Genomic DNA, 14,923 nt, shown 5'->3' with positions numbered 1-14,923 from the left:
TTAAAGTAAATGATCTAAATGTAGGGCGTCATGGTGAGGCAGTGGGTAGCACGATTCCCTTACAGCAAAAAAAATTGCTGGTTCAAGCCCTGGCTGGGTCAGTTGGCATTTCTGTGTGGAGTTTGCATGTTCTCCACATGTTTGAGTGGATTTTCTGTGGGTGTTCTGGTTTCCCCGGAAGACATGCGCTGTAGGTGAATTAATTTAGTGTATGTGTGTGAATGCAAAAGTGTATGGGTGTTCCCAGAATTGGGTTGCGGCTGAAAGGGAATCCGCTGCATAAAACTTATGCTGGATAAGTTGACGGTTCATTCTGCTGTGACGACCCCTGAATGACTAAGCCAAATAGAAGATGAATGAATGAATGATCTAAATGTGTTTATATGTATTTTATTATCAGGTTGACGCATACGACTAAGAAATGTGTATCTAATTAAAAATTATTGGGCTGACAAATAACTCATTTACGACAGGTAACTCAAACTGTCCATCAACAAATTTAAATGTGTATTTCTGTGCAGTCTCTTTACGCAGATAGATCAGTCATTTGCTCGTGCACGTTAAGCATGGCCACCTACATCTGACAAAGAGAGACATCAGGCAAACTCTGTATCAAATTGAAAGATTACTTTCTGAAAGACCAGCTGACCTTGTATCCATGAAAACAAATTTTATGTTTGGCTTCAGCCAAGATTGCAAAATCAAAACTTTTCTAAATCACGAATCAATATCGAAATTACTTTTGCACATTGGAGGGAAATGGCGTTAAGCAGTTCAAAACCACGATCTGAAGGATGACACCGTGGTTGAAATATTACGTTTAGACACGTATGTTTTAAAACTATTTTAGTCACGCAAAGCTGATGTAGATTTTGTTCTTGTTCATGAATGGGTTTATATGCACAGAGATGTTTTTTAGCCACTGAAAATGTCTGATGCTGTCATCAAAATATTACATTAGAGCATCTATAATATAGTTGGTTAAATACACCTAAGCATTCGTTTAGTTGTTCAAGTGTAAAAGGAGATGAAAACAAGCAATGTACGTGAGGCTCAGCGAGCACAATTGAAAATGAAAAGTACGTCACTCGTTGACTTGGTAACGTACAGTAAGTGTAATGTAAAACAGTGACAGGATATTTCTGTTTTTATTTCTGTCCTTTGGTGAAGTTTGATTCATATTCATACATTCGTTCATTTTTGAACTGTGAAAACTTGTGACATGCTCCTACTCTAATGTTACTTTGAATACTGTGTCTGAAATAGTGTGTAAATATGACTTCAAAACAATATTATAGCACTATTTAATAGTGAACTGTGTACAATGTTGTATTTTAATCATTGGCTGATTATATGTGAAAAATACCTTAATGAAATTATATTATAAAGGAGAAAGACAGAATGTGCGAAAATAAAACCAACTTTACCCCAATGACATTTTTGGAGAAATATAATTTTAGGACCTGTTGGTCTGTCAACTACAAAGTGCGTATCTCCATAGAGTTTTCTAACTGGTGAATGACATAATCTAATGTTATATAAGGTTGTCTATCATCATCTATTCAGCGCACATTCACACATTCATGACTTAAGGAGGCGTAGCTTTTGACAGCAGAGAAGGGATGTAAATTCCCTGTAAAATAAAGCTAGTATGCTAACGCTAGCAGATCACCTAATGCACCTTTAATACTAATTAGAGCTTTATTTGTAAATAAACAATACCAATAAAATATGTTTTATATGACTTCTAAAAGAAAATCTAATAAAGAAATTCTAACAAAACCTTTATCTGTGTGGTGTGGAGGGGTAATATTAAAATACTTTGACATCATTACTATTTATAGATTATACACTCTTATTATTATTGTATTGTCAAATTTTATATTATTACATTTTTAAAAGTTACAAATATTGTTCAATATATGTAAAATTGTTATGTAATGTAATGGACAACTGTTGACCTAATTTATTTCTTTTTTAAATTTTTTATTTTTTTATTTGCTTACTTAGATTCCTCTTTTTATTGTTATGTTTTTTTACAATAATAAATAGCATCAATGAACTTTTATGAATGTCTAATTTAAATATATCTGAAATTCAATATTAAAAAAACGTGTTGAAAACATGTCACAAATCACTAAGAACAATGGAACTGCATGCAAATGTCGTTACAGTAGCTGAAATTGTAATATTCCAGCAAGCATTTTTTGTTTTTAGAAGATGTCTAATAGACCTCTAAACATAGTCATCTGGGCTAAAACAAGGTTAAACTTGGGCTGTCAGTAAAAAAACTAATAGAAGTCTAAGAATAGGCCAAAACTAGACTAGTCATCAAATAAACAGAAATGAATGACTACACATATAAAGTCTGTTTAATTTAGGGATGTCCAAACTCAGTCCTAGAGAGCTGGTGTCCTGCAGATTTTAGCTACAACTTGCCTCAACACACCTGCAAGGATGTTTCTAGAAAGCCTAGTAAGAGCTTGATTAACTAGCGCAGGTGTGTCTGATTGGGGTTGGAACTAAACTTTGCAGGACACGGGCCCTCCAGGACCGAGTTTGGGCACCCCTGGTCTAATCTGTCTATATGACGACTAGTCTAGTTTTGGTCTATTCTTATATGTCTATTAGATTTTCACTGACAGCCCAGGTTTAGCCTTGTTTTAGCCAAACTGTCTACGTTTAGTTGTCTATTAGACTTCTATTAAACACAAAATTGGTTGTTGGGATATTAGCAGTCAGAGAATTAGCCATTAATGACACTAATTGATGAACATACCTACTTATATCGCTGCAATCATACATGCTAACTTTGTATAGACAGAGCTGAGCTCTACTAAATAAAACCTTACCTGATATTCTCAGATGACCTGAGTAGTTTACATTTACACATATACAATATGAATGGAGGTATTTACCGGTAAAGGTTTGGTAACTCCAATGCGTACAGTTCCCAAAGCAGTGCTCTTGAGAACATGAACGGCCTGAGCCAGACTCGCGTGGCTTAAATCAGTCTGGTTCACGAACATCAAGCGGTCGCCTGGCAACAAGCGCCCATCTCTATCTGCCAAGCCGCCTGGTACAAGAGAGCGGATCACTATCACAGTACGGCCTGGGTTCACAGGGTCCTGAGAGAGTTTCAGAAAGTGACAGCACAGGGGAGAAAGGCAAGAATAGTAATAAATTAGGAGACACTGCTGCCATGTTTGTAGAGGCAGTTCAAACCAACTGGGACTCCCCGAACCAACTCATGTGCAGCTCAAACTCTGCTGCTCTTATGTTGTTGGGAGTACTGGTAAATAAACACTCACACACCTGGTAGTCTAGTATACTGAATCCCAAGCCAGAATCGCCTTTCTGCAGCTCATAAACTTCAATCTCGTTCTCCCACATGGCCTGATGGGACAGAACAGGAGCCTCTGACTTCAGATCCTCCTCTCTGACAGCAAAGAAGCTCCCAAATATGTTCTGCTCTGCCTGTGAGAAAATGTGATCAGTATTATTCTGCAACATATTTTAGCTTATTTAGAAAGACAAGCAAATGTCTATTATGTAATTTTACATTCTTCACGTTATTACATGTTTCTTTGAGAATATATGATTGCCAAAAACAACTTGTTGTTAGTACCAGTGGTATGGCAATTTAAATGTGTTTTATACATTACAAGAACTTGTATGTACATTACAAGTATTCCTGTATTCACCAGCTCCTTTAATTTTCACCCTCTTTATGTTTCAAGGAGGAAAATCAACCATATGAGTAGGGCCAGATGGAATCTGCGCAGAATTGTGTTAAAATCTGCTGATTTTTGCGAAATTATTTTGGGAGTATCATAACTAAAAACTTATAATACCTTTTAACTTGTAATTAATGTTTGCAATGCAAATCCAATTAGATCCGCTGTATTTGGTAAACAAAGTAAGTCTCTCATATAATATCTCTACTAAAAGACAGAAAATATTACTTGACAAACTGCACTGTAAAAAAATCATATGAATAGTTTTGCATTAACCAATAAAATTACTATAATTAATTTAAAAACTAAATAAATATATAGTTTACACACATTTACACAAGTAAATAAACAGAATCAGTGATGGGCTAAAAATCTGTGGAAATTAAGCGGAATTCTGCACCTGCAGATTCTGTGTGGGCCTACATATGAGTTTATTGGAGAATGAAAATATAGGAGAATAAATACTCTTGGACTTTTAAAGACTTTTTAAATTGTACTTGTTATAAAAAAAAAACTTTAAAAGACTATAATTAGGTTTGTGGACATATAATTGCATGTCAACTACAGTGAAATTAAAAGGTATTGTTTTTAAATTTATATTAAATGCAACAGGTCCTAGTTTAAAGTCTTTTTATAATTGGCAAAATTGTCTTAGAATCATATCTTGACAAGCATTTATGGTTTATGACATTTAAAGTAAGCTTTTATGTAATTTCCACTGATACATGTTTGTCATGAGTTTAATTACATCTGTAAATTCACATTTGCATAGAAAATTATCATCTATAAAATAATGTTATAATTATAATAACTATTTTAGTAAATCCATTATTTTCCTCAGAAATCTATAACGTGCCACAATGATAATCTGCAAATCTTCGCTAATTTAAAAAAAGACAAAATAACAATGATAAATCACATGTACATAAGTATCCTCAGACTTTCTCAGGTTTTTGTTTAAGCAGCAATTGCAGCAATTACAGTCCCAAATGTTTTTGGGTGTTGCAAACTTGGCACATTGTTGGATAGTTACTCCTATTTTTTCTTTGCAGGACCTCTCAATCTCCGTCAGTTTGGGTGGAAGCCTTTGTTCATAGCCATTTTCATATCTCGTCATAGGTGTTCAATCAGGTTTAAGTCTGGGCTCTGGGTGGGTCACTCAAAGACACTCACAGAGTTGTCCCATAGCACTTCTTTTGCCATCCTGGCTGTGGTGCACAAATTTTCAATCTTTGTTTTATCAGACCAGAGAATTTAGTTTATCATGGTCTGAGAGTCCTTCAGGTGTCTTTTGGCAAACTCAAGGTGAACTGTCAATTGGCTTTTTAAAAATTATATCGGACACAGGCTCATTGGGGATATGTGTTTTGAGCTACAATTTTGGAAACTGTGAAATATGTGCCCGGGGCTATGTTTAGCTGCATTGTATGAACCTCTGTTCTTTTTCGCACTACTGCTGAATGTTTACCTCCGTATGGACAGCTTTTCCAGAGCAAAAACTTTGCTCTGTATCTCCACTCATACATCATCAGACTTGGGGCAAAGGATGCTTCTAGAACCAAATTGCTCCCCCCCAAAAAAATGTGTGAAATCATGATTAATTATGCACCCTTGACAGCTTTTCTTTTCAAGTTTGCGTTAGAAAAGACTATTGGTTGGGTTTAAAGAAGGGGGTGACTGAGTCAGTCAATAGCATGCTGATATATGCAATGCAAACCGGCATTTCTCATTGACGTGAGCAAGAAGGACATTGGGATTGGCAGAAATGTACATAGTCGCCCCTAAGTGGATTCATGAGTAGGATGTGTAAATGGCACATGTAAGAAAACGTGGGAGTGGGGGGCTATGGGACAGGTGTCGCGGACAAATGTGAAGAGAGTTGTGGAGTCACGGATGACAGTGAGAAACGGGACGTGCGAGGAGAGGGATCTGTAAAATGCCAAATGCCAAATTTCAAAGATGCCGGATCTGATTCTGGCACAAATTAAACAAATTAAACAAATTAAATGAGCAAGTACAGTTGAAGTCAGAATTATTAGCCCCCCATTTATTTTTTTTTATTTTTTAAATATTTCCCAAAAGATGTTTAACAGAGCAATGAAATGTTCACAGTATGTCTGATAATATTTTTTCTTCTGGAGAAAGTCTTATTTGTTTCATTTCGGCTAGAATAAAATCAGTTTTAAATTTTTTAAAAGCCATAATAAGGTCAAAATTATTAGCCCCATTGAGCTATTTTTTTCGAAAGTCTACAGAACAAACCATCGTTATACAATAACCTGCCTAATTACCCTAACTTGCCTAGTTAACCTAATTAACCTTGTTAAGCCTTTAAATGTCGCTTTAAGCTGTATAGGAGTGTCTTAAAAATATCTAGTAAAATATTATTTACTGTCATCATGGCAAAGATATAATAAATCAATTATTAGAAATGAGTTTTTTAAACTATTGTCTTGAAATGTGTTGAAAAATATTTTTCTGACTTCAACTGTATCTCCAATGTTGATAATGTTTTTCTGAGCCCTTGCCCAGATCTGTGCTTTGATACAATTTTGTCTTGAAGGTCAACCTTAAGCTTCATGGCTTGGTTTGTGCACTAAAATTCTATTTTAATTGTATAAAGATTTGTGTGCCTTTCCAAATCATGTGCGATCCACTAGTCAACCATGGGTGGACTCCAGTAAAGTTGTAGAAACATCTCAAGGAGGATCAGTGAAAACAGGACATACCTGAGCTCTATGGTTACATGGATGTAATTTTTCAAAGATACAAAGTAAACCTTTTCATTAAATTCTGCAAGTAGCTCCTTAAGTGTGAGCTGAACATCATCATCTTCTTCCTCACTGACTCTGGGTGGGATGAGACGACTGCAAACCACACAAACATTCATAGGCAGTTCCTTAAGCAAGCTCACCACCTCCTTGTGTGTCTCACCAATCAGAGAAAAGCCGTTCACCTACAGACAGAACAAACACATCAAGTCGCTCATTCTGCTGAACTGATCCTCTGGGCTTTTCTACTGACAGGAAGGAAGGGCTATTTTTAAATAGCTGTCATGATTGATATTCATGTGCAGTCAGCACTGAATAAAGTGCTATGCATAAAAAAGCAGAATGCAGAAAGAAAGATGAGCCCTTTCTGCTATTATGCATGCATGCGTTAGCAGGGTTTATGATAAGGGATTACAACAGCATAATCTATAAACAACAGTATTATCTGTATGTAATGCTTGTTTGACTTTCAAGTATAACCAAATACAATGTTTTCATTAGCTTATTTTCTCAGGTATATGAATTCAGTAGTGTTAATAGAAATATGAATACTACTTGAGAGAACCTCTATCAGTTCATCTCCAGGATGTATGATTCCTGTTTGTCCTAATGGACCCTCTGGCAGTATTGAGCAGATATAGTGATGACCTTCTTTAGCCTCCAAGCTCACACCAAGACCACTGCTCTCAATGAATTTCTCTACCTGGGTCACCTGCACATAAATGCAATGCAAATCCAAAATAAATATAAACATAGTAGCATCTACATATTAATATACATCAGAAACAAAATGGCATATGAAAAGACACACAATGAACATAAACATGCTGACACATGCTCTGAAATCTCAGCCATGGAAAATAACAGTCAGCTAAACAGGACAGAATACAAATGAGACGCACCAGGACTTCATACTGAGGACCCAGTTTGCTTTGCCACTTTTCCTTCAGTGATTTCTCCTCATCGTCAGACAGTTTGCAGCCTGAAATCAAATTTCAAAAGCATCACACAGCTAATAACTACACGAAAAGACTGAGGTGACTACATTTTTTTTTTTTTTTTGCCAGTCAAATTTGTGATAGAGTCAACTACATATCTACTCACATCTATTTCAGAAATTATCAAGCAAACAAGAGACATCTTAAAGAAGTATTCTGGATTATTTACAGTTTAGAGATCCAATTTATCTCAGAATGAAAAATAAAAATAATTTCTCACCCCAAGTTGTCCCACACTTATGTGAAATAAGTGTCTTATCTCTTTACTCAGAATGCTGAGTAAAGATGAAAGCATTTTCAATTTAAGGGAACTGACCTTTTAATGTTTTTGGGCAGCATTTCCGACTTGTCAATTATCTGTAACTTTTTAATGTAAATAATTAAAACGTTAATTTTATAATGGTGTTGTGTCTTTATTTTGGTCAGGGCACCCTGTTTTTTTATTGTTTAAAATTTTCCTGAGGCCAAATCCAATTATATGCCAAATCTAAAAATCTTTCATTAAACTGTTGAGGGGTAAAGAAATACAATTTCAAATATTTGTTGACATTCTTAAAGGTGCTGTATGTAGGTTTTTGACACTTCTAAAGCATAAAAATAAAATAATATGTTTGTAGATATTTAGGAAACACGTTAAATGAACATTCTTGTTTATCTGAAAAACTGTATACATGCTGGATTATTTGTCTTTGTTTCGGTTCTTTTAAACCAGTCCAATGCCACTTGAGCCAATTATATTTCAGCACCCAGGGTTGACTTGGTTGAAAACTGCGTATTTAATTTATTTATTCATTCATTTATTTATTCAGAAAGGCTCTCAAAGCATGCGTCTGTGACTGAAATGCGACCTCTGGTGGACAATAGCAGACTCCTAAATGAGACGCAAATTCAGAGTTCCATTTTAGGTAATTAATTAGCAAATTATATAAATATTACGTAACGTAAACATTAGGTGAGCAGATTATATTGTAACCCTGTCTTCTAATATCACACTATGTGACTAGATTTGCAATGATAAGCAATTTGGCTGTTTCCTGCAGACGAAACATGACAGAAATTTAAATAAGGCCTTTCAGCAGCTAATAAATACATATTAAACATCTTTAAAATTACAAAATGTACATGCTGAATCACTGATATGTGTTTTGTTCTAAAGTTCAGTTTCAAAAGGTTTATTTTCTTTCAAGATCTCAGTTGAACTATCTGCTGCTGCTTTCAGTAGTATGGCAAGAAATGTCATGTTAAATGGCATTCAAACCCACATTGTTAGCATTTCACACTGAAAAAAAGCACATGCGTTGTACCTGAGGTGTTTACTGTCAGTTTATCCTGTTGTTCAGCTCCAAGAAACAAAAACCGGTTTAAATATATCAATTCAAGGTGTTGGTTAGAAAAAAAATTGCTTTAAATATGGAAATTATTCTTTCTATTGCATGCCATTGCTTTTATGTAGAATACGATTTATTGATAGTTAAGACTCGCTCCTCTTGGCCCACTGGGTGTCAAATTTACATACTGCACCTTTAAGTATTATTCAAATCAGTACAAATTGAGAAAACATTTATTTTAAATGTAACAACAATAAATAGTTATCCAGTAAATTCCTAAGAACTGCTACGTCTTGGGGCCTCTGAAATATTGCAGAAAATAGGGGGGCATGGAATCTTAAAGGTCAGAACCACTGACCTAGATATTAAGCACAAGTTAACTTTGAGTTTAGCACATTTGCTTGGCCCTGCTTGCTCCTAAAATCAGATGCCATACTTACAGGTTCTGCTAATTTCAGTATTAAAATCCTTGCAAAATACATGATTTGAAGCATTGATCTGAAATATTTTAATAAACTAGACAATTATCAGTGCACTAACAAACCTGAGACATGAGTGATGAATGAATACAGAAGAAATTAAACTGTAAATAACCGAGAACATCCCTTTAATATGATGTGTCGTGTTCTTACATGAGGACTTGTGGTTTCTACTCTCCGTCTTGGACAGTAAACAGCAGGTTTGCGATGATCTAACTGAGGTCATAGAGTGAACAAACAGAAACAGAAGCTGTTATTAGAATCACAGTTATTGAGACTTCACACAGAGAACAGGCCAAAGTGAAGCAAAAGTCATGAATCAAGCACAGTGTGAATGGATGTAAATAAACCTAAGTGACGAGTTTCACTAACAGCACTCTTTGTTGAAGTTGAAGTCCCGGCGTTCAGTGTAGAAAACTTTCCCTGGGGGCAGAACTGGCTTTTGCTCTGGCAGACGTGGAGGCAGCGGAGGGGGGAGGAGACCCAAAGGGGTCAAGGGTCTCTGGAAGTTTGTGGACGTTGAGGGGGTTGTTTGGGTTTCACATGGTGAGCACTTTTTCGGAAGATGGAGCTCCACTTGTTGGCCAGTTATAAGCAGAATTTCCTCTGGATTTCGTTTACTGCAGTCATGTTGAATTTTACCATCCACCTACACACACACGGACATGTTAAATAATATTAATACAGTAATCAAATATTACATACAGTTTTTATTATACAATACTACTTCTACTGCTACTCCTACTACTACTAATAATAATAGGAAGAAGAAGAAGGACTATTCATTTTCAAATTCCAAATCACACTTCTATAATTTATTCATATTCATATATTAAAACTACATTGCTTTTTTTTTATAATTGACTGTATTTATGATAAATACAAGTATTTTTTTATGCTGACTTTGAGTGGCAATATATCATAGCTTCCACAAACAAACAATTTGATAACAATTGTTAACAATTTTGGCTCTTAAAAAATGAAAATCAAGAAAATCAGTGCTACTGTTTGTTGTTGGTTTTGTTTATTTTCATGGCTTTGCCCCCTGGCTCTAACTTAAGATTCACTCTGTGTTTAGAGCTCAGAACGATTCCTTTCATGATCAGATAGATCAAGCTAAATTTAGATCTGGTTTCCAGAATTTCACATTTAAATTTTCCTTAAAAGAGACACAGAGAGATTGAGGATAACAAATACAAAACGTTTCATTTGTCTAACAGAGATAAAGACATTTTTAAACATATTTCAATGTCAAAGCTCAGGATAAAATAAGCATTGGATAAAAAAAATACACTAAACCATCTGTTACACAAAGTATAAACAAAAGATATTATTAAATGAAAACTGCTGGGTTTATAGCTACTGCAAACATTTTAACAAACTATTTACACCATCCATGCAGGAATAATATGTCACTGATTGATGAAGGTTCCAATACTGAATATTTTTTCCAAAATCTGACCACTAAGAAAGGATGCTTTCTCTAAAGACACACTCCTGGTTGGAATGGAAGAACATTGATTCATATAAGCTGTGTGAACATGATCACTGTACAATGTTGTGTTCACTTTAAGCATACATCCAGTTTGCCATGCTTAGCACTCACATTTATCAAAACCCAACCCAAAGTCTGGGAGTTTTCCTAGGCTTATCAGGGGCTCAGGTTGAGTAGCAGACATCTGAGCAACTCCCCCATGCTTCTTTGAAACAATGTAGCGCCATCTGGAAAATCTTCAGTCTTTCTCAGGAGGAGGAACATGTTTTATGGCCTCCTTGCCCATTTCTTGCTCCATTCTCAAAAGCCAGCTCAAGGTTGCCCACTGTAAGCAAGACCCCGATCAACTGACCCTTCACAAACATTGCCTACACTTCTCTTTGTCCAACTTTTGCTTTTGTGTTCTCCCAAAGGAAATAGGGAGTAATGTCTGGAAAAATACATTCTGATTTCAGACAGAAGCAGGCATAAAAACTGCAATATGCAAACAAGGTGTATGTTCAGGATGCCACAATAACTCGAAATGAATATAAAAAAAACGATTGAAGATAAAGCCTACAATCTCCTGATGACGAGTTTGGATCCTTTGAATATAGTTAAAATGTTCCATGTTGGATCCATAACATAATTCACAAACACACACATACTGTACGGGGCATCTCGAACAAGACAAAACTATAATGCATCTATGAAACTATAAGAGACAGTAAAGATTAATTCATTGTGTATCTGGGTCTCCAGGCTATTCAGTTAGCTCATCTCACTTTTTATCTTCTGACTTCTTAGCTAGTTAACTGTTGTTGTTTTTTTACCACATCACAAATCCCATTTCCATAAACTAAAGTTACGTGCACTGTCCCAGTTCCATACTAAAAATGATTAGTTCATTTGTCTCGAGTCCTCGCATTTCAAGTCATTTGTTCAGCAGTAGTGACAGCACTGTAGATTGACAGTTGATGGTAATCCATCTATTTCTCCAGGTTTCAGTAAAGATTCAATTTTATATTGCCCATACTTTCAGTGTACCTGCTGTGTGCATTGAAAGTCTCATACGAGAACAATGTCACAATCTTTCAATTTAATTGCCAATGTTACTTTACTCCGACGCCTGTCGGACAACATGGTGGACAGTAACGGGGGCACATACTATTGCTATTATAGTTGACTGGATCACCTTTCTATCAAAACGCTGTGAAAGGGTCAATTGAAGAAGAGAAGAATAAAACTTCTACTGTCAGCAGGACAGAAACTAAGCTACACTTAACAGATGTGATGCTGATTGATGATCCACCAAAGAAACCAGCCTCTCGAGACTAGTCTCTGGCATTTATAGGGCCCTAAAGTGGACAAACACGGAAGAACTGAAGGGACTATTCTTGAGCACTCCTTCGAGAGGGCGAGCCTCTTGGTGCTGCAGCGTTCTTGGTTAGTCTCTGAAATATGAACTCACTGGGAACCACTGAACACTACAGTGATGCAGAGAGCTGCAGAGATGGCTTCAAAACTTATTGAGGACTTGGGTAACAGCACTGCTAAAGAGGCCAGGAGGTGAATGTTTGGAACATTTATCTGACTTTTTGGAAAAAAGAGAGAAATCACTGTGACTTGGTGGTAGGGAAATAGTACTGTTTTACTAGACAGTGCTGTGTTTAGCTATTTGTGTGACATCACATGAAAGGACAGTAAACTCTCTATTAAGTATTTCTCTTACAACCCCAAATCAGAAAACGTTGGGACAGTATGAAAAATGTGAATAAAAGTGAAAGTAGGGATTTCCATATTTATTTTGACTTGTATGTCATTGCAGACAATATGAACACATAATATTTCATGTTTTGTCTGGTCAAATTAATATAATTTGTAAAACTACACCCTTTCTTGTCCTTCAGACCGGCAACATATTTAAAAAAAAAGGGACAGGAGCAATTTAGGGCTAATGATCAGGTAAATTGGTTAAATAATGATGTGATTTAAAACAGGTGATGGCAACAGGTGATTGTAATTATGATTTGGTACAACCGCAGCAAAGATAGAAAGACATTTTTATATTTTACTTTCAACATGACATAACCTAATTAAAAGGTTCAGGAAATCTGGAGGAATTTTAGTGTACAAAGGACAGCAGTGCAAGCCCAAGCTGATCAACTATGACAACTGAGGTTGCGGTGAGCTCTTTTATTAAAGGCAAGTCACCTCTGCTGCTCCCCGCCAAGCAGTTAGCACTCGGGCAGGCCTGATGGTTACAGTGTGGGCTATTATGTCGCCTTCGGGTCCGCGGAATTTTCAAAAGAGCAGTTTCCTCTCTCTCCAGATGCGCAAACCCGAGCACTGTCAGCCTGGGACGCTTTGCCTTCCACCTCGCAGCACCAGGACTCTTCACCTCAGGCCCTCAGAGTGCAGCAGAACAGACTCCTTTCTCTCACTCCTGCCTCACCGCGGGATCCAGGGAGAAAGGCAAGAGAAATTCTTTTATTTTTAGCTCTTCCTCGGGATGCACTGCTTCCTGGGATGAGCACTCCCATCCCAAGCTGCGCCTCCGCTGGCACGTCAGCGATCTCTCCGATGGTGCCATTAGTGCGCGCTCTGCTGGCCTGGTAAGCGCCGCTTAGTGTGTCACGGTGGCTCATACGGATGGTCAGACTCGGCTGTGCGATTCAGTTCACTGTTTGTCCTCCCAAGTTCATGGGTGTCCTTTTCACAAGGGTTATTCCCGAGAGAGTCCTCCTGGCGAAGGATGCAATCGAGCAGGTAACCTCAGCCGAGATGAGGTCCGGGTTTTACAACCTGTATTTCATCATGCCCAAAAAGAGTGGGGGGTTAAGGCCAATCCTAAATCTGCGCAGACTGAACTGTCATTTAAACAAAATGCCTTTCAGAATGCTCACGCAGAAACGCTTGCTTCAGAGCGTCTGTCCACAGGATTGGTTTGCAGCCATAGACCTGAAGGACGCAAATTTTCACGTCTCCATTCTTCCACGCCACCGCCCTTTTCTCTGGTTTGTGTTTGAAGGACGAGCATGGCAATACAAAGTCCTGCCCTTCGGGCTCTCTCTGTCTCCGTGTTTTTTCACCAAGCTCGCGGAGAGTACTCTAGCGCCACTGCGGCTTGCGGCATCCGCATACTCAACTATCTCGACTACTAGTTAGTTGATTTTGCATAGAGCCAAGGTGCTTCGGCGTCTCGATCAATTGGGGTTTCAGGTCAACCGAGAAAAGAGCAAACTTTGCCCTGTGCAGAGGATCTCTTATCTCGGGCTGGAGCTCGGTTTGCTCCATATGAGACCACTTCAGCGTTGGCTTCGCGATCGAGTTCCCAGACTGGCATGGCACACGGGCACACACCAGGTGCATATCACTCCGCTATGGCTTTCTACGGGCCGGAGTGCCCCTAGAGCTAGTATCCAGGCATGTTGTCATAACAACAGATGCCTCCAGCTCAGGCTGGGGGGCTGTGTGCAATGAGCATGCAGCCGTGGGTTCGTGGTCCGGAGCTTGCCTGCATTGGCATATCAACTGCCTGGAGCTGTTGGCAGTGTATCTGGCTCTCCGCTGCTTTTTACCGGTGCTGGAGCAGAAACACGTGCTGGTCAGGACGTATAGCATGGCGACGGTGACTTATATCAACTGTATGGGGGGTATACGCTCTCGCCGCATGTCTTAGCTCACTCACCGTCTGCTACTTTGGAGTCACACTCGGCTGAAATCGCTGCCTGCCATTCACATTCCGGGCGAGCTCAACAGTTCAGCTGATGCAGTCTCATGGCAGCTAGTGTCCCAAGGACAGTGGAGACTCCACCCCGGTTTGGTCCAGCTGAAATGGGCGCGCTTTGGGGAAGCCCAGATCGATCTGTTTGCTTCCACCGAGAACATTGCCGGCTGTTTTATTCCCTGACCGAGGCCCCCTTTGGCACGGATGCACTGGCTCACAGCTGGCCATCGGGCACGCACAAATATGCGTTTCCCCCAGTGAGCCAAATCGCACAAAATATTTGCAAATTCAGGGAGGACGAAGAGCAGGTCTTTTTTGTTTTTCCCCTCTGGCCCAACCGGACCTTGGTTTCGAAGCTCACACTCTTCTTGGCGGCCCCTCCTTGGTGCATTCCTCTAAAGGAGGA

General features: G+C 38.2%; 1 protein-coding gene across 4 annotated transcripts in view; it reads right to left on the bottom strand.

The window, feature by feature from the left end:
• The window catches only part of si:dkey-92j12.5, an 81,760-nt gene that overhangs the window by 48,745 nt on the left and 18,092 nt on the right, over window positions 1-14,923 (bottom strand). For all 4 annotated transcript variants that reach the window (XM_073951153.1, XM_073951162.1, XM_068221216.2 and 1 more), the window contains exons 10-16: window positions 9,686-9,962; window positions 9,467-9,529; window positions 7,411-7,490; window positions 7,074-7,220; window positions 6,517-6,693; window positions 3,316-3,477; window positions 2,919-3,128 (exon numbers count right to left, since the gene is read on the bottom strand). In XM_073951153.1, the coding sequence (XP_073807254.1) occupies window positions 2,919-3,128; window positions 3,316-3,477; window positions 6,517-6,693; window positions 7,074-7,220; window positions 7,411-7,490; window positions 9,467-9,529; window positions 9,686-9,962 (1,116 nt within the window). The remainder of the gene's footprint in view (window positions 1-2,918; window positions 3,129-3,315; window positions 3,478-6,516; window positions 6,694-7,073; window positions 7,221-7,410; window positions 7,491-9,466; window positions 9,530-9,685; window positions 9,963-14,923) is intronic.

The sequence above is a fragment of the Danio rerio genome, chromosome 1, assembly GCF_049306965.1.
Source record: "Danio rerio strain Tuebingen ecotype United States chromosome 1, GRCz12tu, whole genome shotgun sequence".
NCBI classification, from domain to species: Eukaryota; Metazoa; Chordata; class Actinopteri; order Cypriniformes; family Danionidae; genus Danio; species Danio rerio.
The sequence above is the reverse complement of the archived record's forward strand: the minus strand, read 5'-3'. Positions and strand labels throughout refer to the sequence as shown.